This window comes from Talaromyces stipitatus, genomic scaffold (assembly GCF_000003125.1).
Source record: "Talaromyces stipitatus ATCC 10500 scf_1105507295549 genomic scaffold, whole genome shotgun sequence".
In the NCBI taxonomy this organism is placed as follows: domain Eukaryota; kingdom Fungi; phylum Ascomycota; class Eurotiomycetes; order Eurotiales; family Trichocomaceae; genus Talaromyces; species Talaromyces stipitatus.
Window position 1 is genome coordinate 1,190,443 of NW_002990117.1, and position 14,227 is coordinate 1,204,669.

The window sequence follows — 14,227 nt, forward strand, 5'->3', positions numbered from 1 at the left end:
TTGGAGATGCATGAGCCGACCCCATTAGAGTGGTCTTTTCTTTTCGAAGGAGAGAATAGAAATGCAGTCCGTCTGTACTTCAGACATCGGATCGTCTTAATGCACATACTGATTACTATGTAATTCTCCGAGCAATGACGGATCGGACGCCACAGATCGGCATCGATCGAGACGCTCCTTACGTCAAGTGTCTAGACCTGGGGTCCTGGAAACACCACCTGGGCACCACTTGGGAATGGATGTATGAGGCATATGCAAGGAAATGCGAGTAATCTAGAGTTCATCATAATCCGCAGACTCGAAGATAATCCCATTGTACGACTCTACAGTCGACATCTCAATAGTGGTGATGATTGATAACCCACCACGATTCAGTTTTGCTTTCCCAGCACAGACCTCCCTCTGACAGATCCATCACCCAATCAGGCTCGACAGCAGAGTGGATAAACGTCATATCGATCTCGCTTAACGGCAAGGACCCACTTGTATAAGTTGTACATACTATGCTATGTTATTCTGGCTTCTCCACAGTTCTGAACCTCTGATATCATTTATTCAGTTTATTCGTTGAGAGAGATTAATATGATGATGGTTACATACGTGGTATATATTCCTTCTGCAGTGTACAGATGAGAATTGAGATGTAGACTCGACCCGAGTGATGAGGATACTAATCGTAAATATAGTCTCTTCGAAATAATTACATAGTATACTATGTACTATGTATGTAGTGACTGTACTGTGTACATAGTAGTATACCACAGTACATAGATTGACGCAACAATGACCCATCGCACCAGCCTCATTAAGTTGTGGCGTCAGCATCCACACTCGAACGTTTTTGATCATACCAAAAAGGGTTTAGCAGTGACATACAGAGTACGGAGTACTAGGACATAGTACAAGGAAGGAGCGAATGAGTATAAGCGGGGAAGGAACCAGGCACCCTTCGTGGCTTCCATATGGTCTGCCGATAGATTGTCCCATGGATCCCTGCTCTCCATGTCATCATCATAAACAATGACGTACAATGGACTGATCCTCTATAACTACGTAGTGAATTATCTGAATCTCTCTCTCTTTTCTGTTTTCCTCATTATCAATTTTTCTATTACGAGTTTCTTTGATTACACTGGTTTCATCTTTGCGATAATATACGACTTAAAAGGATCAGACGAATTGACCGATCTACTACATAGCAATCATCTGATTCTAACTCCACCAAACAAACAGCAGACAACAACAAGAAGAAATCAAAATGGCAACTCAAGCTACCTCCAAACCTCCCCGCGAAACACCCTCAACCCCTACCAAGGCCAAAAGTGCCGCCTCCTCAGTCAAAGGATCTCCTAAATCTGTAACATCAAAGACACAAAAGCAGGTTGGGAAAGACAACAAGACTCCACGTAAGTTGAAGCGCAAGGTTGACGATACCATCACCCCTGCGGCTGAGCGTACTTCGTCCCCGGCTGAGAGTAAAGAGTTGCCTTCTCGTCCGGCGGCGGGGAAGAAAAATGTTTCGAAGAAAAGGGGTGAGCAGAGGGATCCTGAGCCTGAGCCTGAGTCTGAGCCTGAACCGGACCGGGTTGAGGAGCAGGAAGAACCTCAGGAGGAGGGTGAAGAGGCTGGTATTCAGCTCGAGCATAACGACAACGACAACGACGACGTCGGTGAAGAAGAAGATGATGAAGAAGAAGAAGAAGAAGAAGAAGCCTCTGAACCCTCCGTCTCCGCACCCGTCGAACAACGCGACGAGCCGGCAGATAACCAATCCCAGGCTTCTGGATCTGCTACCGGCGGCTTCTTCAGCCGCACCGGCAACGGTCTCAACAGCTTCGCTCGCGGACTGCGCGGCGTCGCTGGTAGTTTGAGCCAGGGTAATGCCAAAGGTGCTCTTGACAATACCGCCGGTAGTGTCAAGGACACCGCTCAAGGAAGCATTGGCGATGTGGTCAATAGTCTCCCACTTGACCTCTCCGCCTTGAAGGGCCTTGAGGTCGGTGAAGGTGGAAAGATTTTTGACAAGGCGGATAACCCGCTTGGAGAAGTTGTTGAGGGCGAACCTGAAGATCTCGTTGGTCAGACTGTTGGTGATGACGGCGAGATTCTGGATGAGGATGGCGATCTTATAGGTCGTGTTGAGCTCCTTGACGACGTCCAGAAGAAGGTCACCGATACCCTTGACCAAGTCAAAGACAAACTTCCTTCCCTTGAAGATCTCAAAGATCTTCCCGTCTCGGAGAGAGGGGAAATCAAAGACAAGGCTGGTAATGTTCTCGGCCGCATTGTTGAAGGTGACCCTGAAGATCTCGTTGGCCAGACTCTGAATGAATCTGGTGAGATTCTGGATGAAGACGGTGATCTGATTGGCCGCGCTGAAGTCATTTCTCCCGAAGAGGCACTCAAGACGATCCAAGAAAAGGGCGCTGATCTTGGCGATATTGAGGAGACAGCTGAAGACGCTGGTCCAGACGATGTCCAAGACAAAGTCGACAAAGTCAAGAACAATTTGCCAGATCTAGCTGATCTCGACGGCCTCCCCGTTTCTGACGGTGGCGAAATCAAAGACAAAGACGGACATGTCGTCGGTAAAGTTGTTGAAGGGGACCCTGAAGACCTCGTTGGTCAAACCGTCAACGACGCTGGTGAAATCCTCGACGAGGATGGAGATCTGATCGGCCGTGTTGAGGTCCTGTCTCCTGACGAAGCCGCCCAGAAAGTCACTGGTCAAGTCGACGAGGCCAAAGATAAAGTCGGCGATGTCGAGAATCAAGCCACCGAAGCAGCTGAAGGTTTGATTCCTCAAATCCAAATCCTTCAAGGCAAGAAGATCAATAAAAAGGGAAAGATCCTTGATGAAGAAGGTGAAGTTATTGGTCAGATTGCCGAAGGCGACGTCAAGGATCTTGCCGGCAAGAAACCTAATGAAAGGGGCGAAGTACTGGACAAGGAAGGGAACATCCTTGGAAAGGTTGACGTTGTCCCAGGTGAAGCTGCGGACGAGGCTTTGAAGGCATTACAAGAAGAAGCTGAAGAGGCCGGACAAGCTGTCGAAGGTCTTGCCGACAGGGCTGGAGAACCTGCCGAGGACGTCAAAGACAAAGCAGAAGAAACTGCTGACGGTGTCAAGGACTTGGCTGCTCTTGACGGTCTTCAAGTCAACGACCAAGGAAATGTTGTTGATTCTGAGGGTAACGTTCTCGCAAAACTTGAGAGCGGTAACCTGGAAAACATTGCTGGTCAGACCGTCGATGAGAAAGGTCTCGTGATTGATGATGATGGCAATATCCTTGGACGTGTCGCACTTGTCGGTGACGCAACTGACGACGCCAAGGATGCTGTCGACGGCGCTGCTGACGAAGCTCAGGATATGGCAGAAGATGCTCAAGATGCTGCTCCTGAACTCCCTCCTCTTTCCACTTTGGAAGGTCTAAAGGTCAACAAGTTTGGAAAGATTGTCAATGCCGACGGTGTCCCTGTCGGTGAGTTGACGGAAGGAGACGCAAAGAAGATCTCCAAACTTGGCGCCACTCTCGACGACAAGGGCCAGTTCTGGGATAATCGCGGCAATATTATTGGCAAAGCTCAGACCATCCCTGTTGAAGACAACGACAGTGAAGGCGCATTCGCCGGCCTCGAAGGTCTCATTGTCGTCCAAGACGGCTGGGTAGAAGACGAGAACGGCAACCGTGTCGGAGAGCTCGTTGAAGGCGACACTAAGAAACTCGTTGGCCGTGCTGTCGATGAGGACGGCGACATCCTCGACAAGCGTGGCAATGTCGTTGGCCGGGCTGAACGATACGAGCAACCTGAAGAGCCTGAAGCTGAGAAACCGGACTTTTCAAGTGTTGCCGGTCTCAAGCCCAACAAAGCTGGAAATGTCATCGGACCTGACGGCATTCCAATCGCTCGTGTTGTCGAAGGCAACCTGAAAGAAGTCGCAGGCCGTAAGATCGACAACGAAGGCCAGATTTGGAACGATTCTGGCAAAGTCGTCGGCCGCGTCGAACTCATCCCGGAAGATGAGCGCGAGACTAAACCCGAAGGCATCTTTGGCGGTCTTGAAGGTCTCATCGTCAACAAAGACGGCCTCGTCGAAGACGAGGAAGGAAACATTGTCGGCAAGATTGTCGAAGGTGATGCAAAGAAGTTACGTGGTCGCGCTGTTGATGAAGACGGCGACATCCTCGACAAGCACGGCAACGTCAAGGGCCGTGCTGAGCCGTATGAAGTTCCTGAAGAAGAACCCCAAGAAGACGATCTATCCTCCCTTGAAGGTAAAAAGGTCAACAAGATGGGCAACGTCGTTGACGAGCACGGCACCGTCTTTGGTCGCATTGCTGAAGGCGACCCAAAGAAACTTGCCGGAAAGCGAGTTGATGGGAAAGGTCAAATCTGGAGCGATAACGGTAAAGTCATTGGTCGTGCTGAACTCATTCCGGGTAATGAGCAAGGTAAACCTGAAGGAGCATTCTTTGGATTTGACGATGCTAAGGTCGGCAAGGATGGTGTTATCGTTGACAGCAACGATAAAATCATTGGTCGTTTGACTGAAGGCGATGCTAAGAAACTTGTTGGTCGCCCTGTTGATGAGGATGGCGATATTCTTGATAAATCTGGGAATGTCCTTGGTAAGGCTGAGCGATGGGAGCCAGAGGAAAAGAAGCGCGATGTCAACCCTATGTCAGGTCGCAAGGTCAACAAGCAGAGTGAAATCCGCGACGAGAATGGCGATTTAATCGGCAAAGTCACGGACGGTAACTTGCAGAACCTGATTGGCAAGAGCATTGACGATAATGGATATGTCGTTGACAACGACGGCAATAAGATTGGCGAAGCTACTCTGATCGAGAACATCCCTGAGCCTGAACCCGAGCCTGAAGAACCGAAAGAAGAAATCTCTCCCGAGGAACTGGACAAGCAAAAACAAGAAGAGAATGATCGCAAATTGGCCGAACGTATTTGTGCCATTGTGCAGGATACTCTCGGCAAGATCGAACCAGTCTGCAAGCAAATCACAAACGTAAACCACCCCCCCCCCCTAAAAAATTTCCTCCCTTCTAGATGTGTCTATACTAACGCAAGACAGCTGGTCGAAAAAGCCGACCGCACCCCCAAAGACGAGCTCGACGAAGAAAAACTCGTCAACGATGTCAAACCTCTCCTCGAAGAAGGAGGCCGCATGCTCCAAGAATGCAACGGCGCAATCCGCGCCCTCGATCCAGACGGCCGCATCGCCGCAACCGCCAAAGCACGCGCCCAAACCCACGAAGCCAGTCCAGAAGAATACAGACTCGCCGATGCACTCAAAGAACTAACGCAAACCGTCGTCAAGACGATTGACAACGGCCGCAAACGTATTCAGGATATGCCACATGCGAAAAAGAAGCTGAATCCGCTGTGGTCGTTGTTGACGGAACCCTTGTTCCAGATCATTGCTGCGGTGGGATTATTGCTTAGTGGTGTTTTGGGATTGGTGAGTCGATTGCTGGATGGGCTTGGATTGGGAGGGTTGGTTAGAGGGTTGTTGGGTGGATTGGGGGTTGATAAGTTGTTGGAGGGATTGGGGTTGGGCAGTATTACTGAGTCGTTGGGATTTGGGAAGAAGAAGTAACCACATCCCCTCCCAAATTTCTTCCATAATTGTTTGGTTGATACTGTCTGGTTTTGAAAGTTAACTACACTCGCTATATTTCCTTTGTCGTGTGAATTGTGAGCGTGTCTTATGTTGGTTTTTTGAGCAACTTTCTTCTAGCATGTTTTATTCGTCTGTCTAATAGTCTGCCAGAATAATGTCTTACCTAGCTAGTATGTTCTTCTAATGCACCAGTCTTATTCTATCTATCTATTTTATTTACAAAGTAGGCATCAACGAATATAATGAAATCAAAAATCTTCCAACATAGGATCCCTCCTCAAATGCTCTTCAATCAATCTAATCCTCTTCTCCGGCGCCGCAAACTCGCACCAATACCCTTCTTCAGTCTGACACATGACGATTCCAGTGACTATACTCGTTAGTCTCATCATTCACAAAACTAGAAAGAGGGGGAGCATACATCGACCAGGCATATCCTTCTCCTTACTCCGACCCAAAACCATTATCCTCTTCTCGGCTCCTTCTCCCTCCTTCTCACTATCTCCAGTGTCAGTAGCAGTAGTAGGGAAAAGGTCCAACCCTTTCCACGCCAAGCACCAATTCGTCACAAAATAAGACCACTCAAACGGTTCACAGATATGTGTCCCTTGACCTCTACGAACCTGTTCTCGCATTACGGCAAGACCGATTTCGTAAGATTGCGAGGATGATTGGGTGGTTATGGCTTGTCGGTTTTTGTATGCTATTTCCCTGGCGGACGTTGATGGGGTGATGAGGAAGCGGGAGGAGACGTAGTGGATGCCGTTGTGGATGTAGGTTGATGATTTTGAGGGGGGAAGGGAGGTGTGTTTATTTCTCACTTTATTTTCTTATGTTAGTGAACCTGATAGGCATGACAGGGTGGAAAGGGGGGTTCGTACAGTTGACTAATTGCGAAAGTGTAATGGTTCGCGACTTCTTATTGCCTATTCGATGGAACTGTCTACCCATTAGCAATGCCCAATTCACTCGGGGGGTGTGAGAAACCTTTGTAAGAATAGCATTAATAACATCCCCCAAACTCAGTCCCGGATCATCACCGTACTCCTCCTTCAATTCAGTCGTATATCTTTCCCTCAACCTTTCCAACATCGGTCTCGGAAAGAAAACAATATGCGAGTCTTCTTTCTTATTCAACACCAGTTCCGGCACAAATCCTAATACCACGAAGAAATACTCGAATTTGTTGCGAACGCGAGAAAGACCTTTGCGATAGATTTCGTGTTTCGGCCAGTCGGTATATTTCTTCGCTGATGTGGCTAGGATGTCTCCGGTGTATCCGGTCATTTCGGGGGGAGTCTTGTTGTGATATGCCAGTCCAAACCAGGCGCGCATGATATTACCCACGCCCATTTGGTCGGCGACGGTATGTGGGACACTCAGCGCGACGACGCTCGCATCCGTGAATAATGATAGATGGACGAATAGTAACGGTGCAACAGGATCATCCTTGATTTCATCCGGCCATGTAGCTGGTCTAACCAGCTCATCAACCTCCTGCACAGAATGCAGCAAGGTCGCCCCCTTTTCTGCAGCGGGGGGATCATGAAAGAATGCCAATGGGGCAGATTTATCAATCCCAGACTCGAATTGCGTGCATGACCATTCAAACAGTTTATACTCTTTATCATCCGCGAATGCTTTGGGGACGCGATATTCTAGTAAGCCATTCTTGCTGTTTTTGGCTAATCGACCACCGAGTTTGCGCCAGTGGTTTCGGATCAAGTCATCTAGACTGGATTGGAGTGTGCTCTCCTCTAGGCGAGTATCGATTATGAAGAATGTCCGGGTGCGGATGTTGTTGATTGGTTTTTGTTGGTCGGTCGCTGGGATGGGGATGACCTCCATTTTCTAGCACGCTAGTTAGTATCCTGGCAACTTGAGAGTGTGTCTTACGTGAAGTAATTTACGTAGGGATCGACGTAAAGCAGCGTTTATATGAGTCTACATAGCATAGGGAGGCCTGGATATCTGACAAGGAGCTGAACATAACAATCATCTAATAATTGGTTCTGATATCGACGAGAATGAAGTTTAATTCCAAAGCTGAGAAATAGCTTGAAATGTGGAGAATGAAATGTCTGCTATTGCCCAATAACTGAGCACGAATAGATGAAGCGAGAAGAGACAGCTATTTTTAACTTATCTGAAGCTTAATAATTAGTATAATAACCAATCAAAAAGTTGCAGTTGATATTGGACGAGTCAGCATTGGTATGAGTTGAGGCGCGAGGCGATGTTATCAGGGGTTGTGTCGGTAGTTAAAAGCAGATTTAGCCCTAATCTTATTAGAATTAATAGACAGACAGACACCTTAGAAATCGGGCCGAGTCAATATGACCGCTAACCGTATAAGGCTAGTTGCATGCTGTCACGTGACACCACTTAGTTAGTTACTGGTCCCCGGAGACCTAGATAGAGACCAATCATATTCATCATCTTTCCACGATAGTGCGCCCGTTATACATGCAAAATGCACCACGTGATCTGCGCTGCGGTCTGCACGTGGGTTGTATTTGGTAAACCAATCAGAGGCGGTGCTAAAATCACCCAGAATTCTCTCTTTCACTCATCGGTAATTGAAGCGGTCGACTCTCAACGGTCTCAATCAGCCAAGAAGACGAGATCTGTTTTGAAAGATACGTTACGTACTCGACTCGACTCTGGCAAACGCGTGCGATACAGCGCTATCGCCTCTATCATCAGATGTCCTGGATCAGTACCCGAAGACAAGACTTTTCACTCCGCAAACATCCCCACATTCTGTGTCGGCAATTGAAGACAAGTCGAATACCCGCCGGCAAACTTTCACGTGCCGTGTGCGAGTGCTCGGATTACTCGCCTGGGAAGTCTTGTTGTCTGGGCTAATTGGCCCATTCCAGGACATAGCGTATACCACCAAGACTAAAAACTGGGGATAAAGTCTGGGGTTATGCTGCTTGCGTGGGGGTCCGTATACTACTCTCGTTGCTTGAGAGGCTCGGCTATAGATTACCAGCCGGTTTCCCCGTGGGGGAATGCACTCTATTGGTCTGCACAGCGAGTCTACCCCCACAAAGAGGGGGTCTCCTCGTCGGCTAATCCAAGCTCTCCATACTCTCAGAGTCCATGGCTGGATGCAATGCGGAGGAAGATTGTCGCTCGTGGCGATTATGTATATAAGATGATGTCTGTCCGTCCCATGATCCTCTCAAATCATCTTCTTCTTTGTACATTGATCTCACGCTGAATTAGATATACAAGCCTAGTTATCTAGGCACTACCTGAGTATTAATGTCCGACCAAATCAAAATGGACACGGGAGCTGCAGGCACAGCAACTCACCACAACCACATCCTCGACTCCGAAGCCATCAAACATGCCGACCGCGCTGCCGCTCTCGCCAATGGTGAACGTCCCGTGCTAACAGAAGAAGACTCTAAACGCATTCGGCGCAAAACCGACAAACGGATCCTCGTGGTGCTGATGTGGGTATATTTTCTACAGATTGTCGACAAGACCGTGCTCGGGTACGGTGCCACATTCGGACTACGTGAAGATACAGGTTTAACGGGTAGTCAATACTCACTCGTTGGCTCAATTGCCTCTATTGCGCAGTTGGGTTGGCAGCCCGTATCGTCGTATCTGATTGTGCGTGTGCCTCATCGGATTTTGATGCCTACTCTTGTGCTTGGATGGGGCATTGCTGCTGCGACGATGTCTGCATGCCACAACTATAGTGGATTGTTGGCGACGAGGTTCTTTCTGGGTTTGTTTGAGGCTGGTTGTTTGCCACTGTTTAGTGTGATTACTGCTCAATGGTATCGACGGGCTGAGCAGCCTCTCCGAGTGGCTCTGTGGTACGGAACGAACGGTATTGGGAATATTTTCTCGGCTGCGATCAGTGTTGGTCTGGCGCATATTCATTCGGATGTGTTGAGATCATGGCAAATGTGTGTTTCCTTTCTTTTCTTTCTTTTTTTCTTTCTTTTTTTTTCTTTGCTCTCTCCCGTGAAAGCTACTAACTTGAAAAGTATCTTCCTGTTTGTTGGATTACTCACTATCGTGACTGTCCCCTTCATCTACCTCTTACTCGACAACGACATCCCCTCCGCCCGCTTCCTCACAGAAGAAGAAAAACGCATGGCTGTCGAACGTCTCCGAGCCAATCAAACCGGTACTGGATCCCGCGAATACAAATGGAATCACGTCTGGGAAGCGCTCATCGAGCCCAAAACATGGCTCTTCTTCTCTATGAGCTTTCTGCTCAACGTCGGCGCCAGCGTTACCAATATCTTTGGTCCTCTGATCTTGAAAGGTTTCGGTTTCGACTCCTACAAGACTAGTCTATTGAACATGCCGTTTGGCGTCATGCAAACCTCTGTTATCTTACTTGGTTGCTACTGCGCACAAAAGACCAGTATCAAAGCCGCTATTCTTTTGTCGCTCGTCGCCCCTGTTGTCGCCGGTCTAGCAATTTTGTACGCCGTGCCCCACGCCGGCCACACTGCACCTTTGCTAGCTGGATACTACCTCCTCGCATTCCTCTTCGGCGGTAACCCACTCATCGTCTCCTGGATCGTCGGAAATACCGGCGGAGCCACAAAACGATCATTCGTGGCAAGTGTCTACAACGCCGCCAGTAGCGCCGGTAACATCGTCGGTCCGTTACTCTTCAATTCAAAGGATGCGCCTACCTACCACCCCGGTTTACGAGCCTGTCTCGCAATCTTTATCGCTCTCGTTGTCGTGATTGCGATCCAATGGATAAATCTCATCTGGCTAAACAAACGACAAGAAAAGAAGCGCGTTCGAAACGGTAAACCTGCCAAGATGGTCGATCATTCCATGCAGAAGCATTACCATGATTTTGCGGAGGATAATAAGGCCACTAAAGTTGCGCAGGTTGAGAGGGTTGAGAGTCAGGTTAATGTTGAGGGAGGTCAAGAGGAGATTGGTGAGAATGCGTTTTTGGATCTGACGGATCGTCAGAATGATGAGTTTGTGTATATTTATTAGTCTATCCGGTGGTTATCAATGTTCATGTCTTGTTCATTCAACTTGAAATATATTCCTAGGATGTATACCACAGGGTTAGGGTAATCTAATTCCCCCGCTGGCCGATAAAACAGAAGGGGTGCCACATGCAATTTCAACCGATCGCTCATCTCTCCCATAGAAAGTCCAACACAGCCACCTAACTCTAAACTTTCGTCTCGTCTCATTCGACATTCAGCATTTTACTATACTCAATTTCTTCTCGACTATCCCATGTGCTAGCACCATCACCAGAGATACGAACATGGCGGCCTCTTCTGACCCCGAGATGGAGCATGACGTCACGGCTAGCATGAATCAAAAAGAAGAACGCGCTGCGCGGACGATACAGGTAAACCCCTTTCCTTCCTCACGATATAGTTGCTGGCGCAGTATATTGATGGTGGTATAGAGATACTACCGCGGCTACCGTACCCGTCGCGAACTCAAAGGCTGGTCCCTATCCTCCTCGACGCGCTGGCTCGAAGCCGTCCAGGAAGCGCAATGGCATCAGGCGATGCGGAATCAATATGTTGAGACGAGTTGCGATGGAGAGGATAGGGATGATATAATCCATAATGATGACGAAGGAGAAGAAGAAGAGGAAGGAGAAGAAGAAGGGAGAAAGACAAGTCGGGGATTATCACCAGAAGTACGCCGAAAATGGAAATTAGCAGGACAAGTTGCGCTCCGGGCTGGAGGGGATGATAATCTGCAGGACAAAGTTGTTGAAGAGAATGTTTCGGAGGAAAAAGGGCAGACGGTGCATACGTTTCAGGAATCAATTTCGACGATGAAGAAGGAGAATCGTGAGCCCTTGATACCGACTAGTACGGCCGCGGAGGTGGAGAAGAAGGCAAAGATGATGGATTTGCAGTATTTCCTAGAAATGGTTCGTCCTCAATCTTACAGATATTATGGGAAGCTAATTGAATAGGTCGACACAAAACACCGCTACGGAAGCAACCTACGCGCGTATCACAGTATATGGAAAAACAGCCCCTCAAAACAAAATTTCTTCTACTGGCTCGACTACGGCGAGGGGAAAGATGTCGAAGTTGAACGTGTCCCGCGCGAAAGGCTCGAAAGGGAACAAGTACGATATCTGAGTCGCGAAGAGAGGCAAGATTATTTAGTTGTTGTTGATGAGGCAGGTCGATTTCGATGGGCAAAAAATGGGGAGAGGGTCTGGACGGATAGTGACCAGTTTAGGGATAGTATTCGTGGTGTTGTGCCTGTCGGGGATAAGACGCCTACTTTTCAGGAGTATACTAAGGAAGGTGATGAAGTGATTACTTCAGAGGATGACGACGATGAGGATGAGGATGATAGTGATGAAGAATCCGATGAAGAAATACAGCGATATGTGAATCCGGATTTTGATAATGCCAAAGGAATCAAAAAGATTGAATATGTTAGTCCGGCGGTGGTATTCAATCATTTGATGCAAAAATCGTTGAAGAAGAGGGATAAATGGATTTTTGTACGTATCCCTTCCCTCTTACAGAAATGCATACTGACTTGTCACAGGTAGCCGGTAAGTTCTTCAACCATCCATGCGAATTGATACTAAATAAATAGATACATCCTTCCGAATATACATCGGCATCAAAGAATCCGGAGCCTTCCAACACTCTTCTTTTCTTCGCGGCGCACGCATTTCAGCAGCAGGACTTATCAAAATCAAAGATGGCCAATTACGAAGTTTATCACCGCTAAGCGGCCATTATCGTCCCCCCGCTGCGAATTTTCGTGCCTTTGTGCATGCATTACAGGACAATGGCGTGGATATGTCCCGCGTCTCGATTAGTAGATCTTATGCTGTGCTAGTCGGGATTGAAGGGTATATGAAGTTTAAGCAGAAGAAGAAGGATGTGAAGGATATGATTGAGGAGGAGAAGTCGAAGGTTTCTTCGAAGAAGGAGAAGGAAGAGGGGGAGGAGGTACCGGATGTATCGAGGAGTCGGCCGACGAGGAAGAAGAGTAAGACGACGACAACGACGGTTGCTGCGACGGAGGAAGAGAATGAGAAAGGAGGATTCTTTTCTACAATTGCGAGGACAATTACGAGGAGAGGAACGACGCAGGAGAGTAAGACGGTTACGATAAGCGGGAGAGGTGTACCGGGTACTGCGCCGGAGGAAGGGGTTCCTGCTCCTGAGGGGAAGCGGTAGTTCTTTTCAAACTTGTTTTTGGGGCGTTATGCTTTATATCATTTTAGTACTTATGGATGAGGGTTAATGACATTGCATTTATAATGGTTATGGTACAACCTTTATATTATACCTGGAGGGCTTATAAGCTATAAGTTATTTGTCTCTGCCTCTGCTTCTCTTGGGGACTTCATCTTTCTCTGGCTCATTAACCTTGAATCGACCACCTAGTATAAATACCTTATCCTTCTCAATGATCTTCCAGACTTTGCCAGCCTTGACCGTTTCGAGAACTAAAAGTCCTCTCCGTCGTGGTCATAGTCGCCAAGCATGTGCTTGAGTTCATCTGATTCGAAATTCTGGATCGCGTCGAGCAGATTTCCCACGATACTATGGGAATAAGAGGTAAGCGGCTCTCACACTGAGAAGAGACTGTTATTGAGTGAGCACGTACTGAATGAAGTGCTCTTCGGACAACACGTTCAGTCCTTTCTCGCGAATCCATCTCGCCACAGTGCTATTCAGAGAGTCGTATCCCAACCTCATCAACTCATGTTCAACAGGTCACTGAAAGCGGTACTGGTAACATCCCTGCCAACACCTGCAATAGCAAATAGCTCGTTTGTAAGGATTCTGTACAGCGTGATTGCTGTGATCTCGTTTCGCATCGACGGATCCTCGATCAAGTTACCCGGTGCCGGAACAGAAAGCGGAACAAACTCCTTCCATGTTCAAGACCCGCAGGTCTGTATGGAAATAAACCCTGTATGTGTTCTCGGATCGAACTGGGAATCGAGGTATTCTTGGTATTCTTTGTTTGGTTTTGCGAATAGAAGATTGACCTCGTGTCGGTCCTGAGCAACAAGAACCCGGCTGCCGGGCAATGCAATCATGACTGCGAGAAGAAAACGACATCGGGTTCTGTATGCCCGATTAATTTCGTTGTATTGTCACAAGAAGTGAACGCGATAGCAGTACCATGCCACACAACGCTTGTGCGGTCAAAGGAATGTTTCAGTAGTGCACTAGTTAATCGCTTAGCAAGTCCATTGACAAGCAGGAGAAACGATGCACAAAATTGAATGAGGAATTGGCGGATATACATACAGCAACAATCCAGTATCAAACATTTCCAAGCTGCGGCAGCACCAGGAACGCGAGCACAATCAAAGCCTCGCGTATCTCGTTCTCGCTAGGTCTCCTCGCCTCTTCTGCCTCATTGGTTTGTGTGGACGGTGCCTTTGGATCGATGAGGGTTAATCAATCTTTGCAGTTGATTGACGAAGTGTCGACCCTTAAATTGGCTTATTAGGCTGCGCAATTGGCCGTAATGGTATTCTTTCCAATTGGAAGTCCTTGAGCTTTTTGCACAATTCTGCAAACCATGACAAGATGCAATCTTGACCTGCATCTTTAGGCA

At 47.9% G+C, this 14,227-nt stretch overlaps 4 protein-coding genes across 4 annotated transcripts, besides 4 other annotated features; 3 read left to right on the forward strand and 1 right to left on the reverse strand.

Moving 5' to 3' along the window:
* Positions 1-1,258: 1,258 nt before the first annotated feature.
* On the forward strand, positions 1,259-5,796 carry TSTA_012930 (LEA domain protein; the record flags this gene model as incomplete). Its single annotated transcript, XM_002483375.1, has 2 exons — positions 1,259-5,023; positions 5,090-5,796. The coding sequence occupies 2 exons, from the start codon at positions 1,259-1,261 to the stop codon at positions 5,612-5,614; spliced, it is 4,290 nt and encodes a 1,429-aa protein (XP_002483420.1). The 3' UTR covers positions 5,615-5,796.
* Positions 1,673-1,712: a microsatellite.
* Positions 5,797-5,886: 90 nt separating the features above from the next.
* On the reverse strand, positions 5,887-7,486 carry TSTA_012940 (uncharacterized protein; the record flags this gene model as incomplete). Its single annotated transcript, XM_002483376.1, has 3 exons — positions 5,887-6,008; positions 6,060-6,458; positions 6,520-7,486. 3 exons carry the CDS (start codon positions 7,484-7,486, stop codon positions 5,887-5,889), a joined length of 1,488 nt encoding a protein of 495 aa, XP_002483421.1.
* A 1,382-nt stretch (positions 7,487-8,868) lies between these two features.
* Positions 8,869-10,674, forward strand: TSTA_012950 (pantothenate transporter, putative). The gene is made up of 2 exons (XM_002483377.1): positions 8,869-9,570; positions 9,652-10,674. Exons 1-2 carry the CDS (start codon positions 8,912-8,914, stop codon positions 10,634-10,636), a joined length of 1,644 nt encoding a protein of 547 aa, XP_002483422.1. The 5' UTR covers positions 8,869-8,911; the 3' UTR covers positions 10,637-10,674.
* Positions 9,576-9,618: a microsatellite.
* Positions 10,675-10,919: 245 nt separating the features above from the next.
* TSTA_012960 (IQ calmodulin-binding motif protein) lies at positions 10,920-12,828 on the forward strand (the record flags this gene model as incomplete). The annotated part of the gene is made up of 4 exons (XM_002483378.1): positions 10,920-11,006; positions 11,067-11,546; positions 11,592-12,141; positions 12,236-12,828. 4 exons carry the CDS (start codon positions 10,920-10,922, stop codon positions 12,826-12,828), a joined length of 1,710 nt encoding a protein of 569 aa, XP_002483423.1.
* Positions 11,241-11,274: a microsatellite.
* Positions 12,512-12,693: a sequence feature (GA-rich).
* Positions 12,829-14,227: the final 1,399 nt, after the last annotated feature.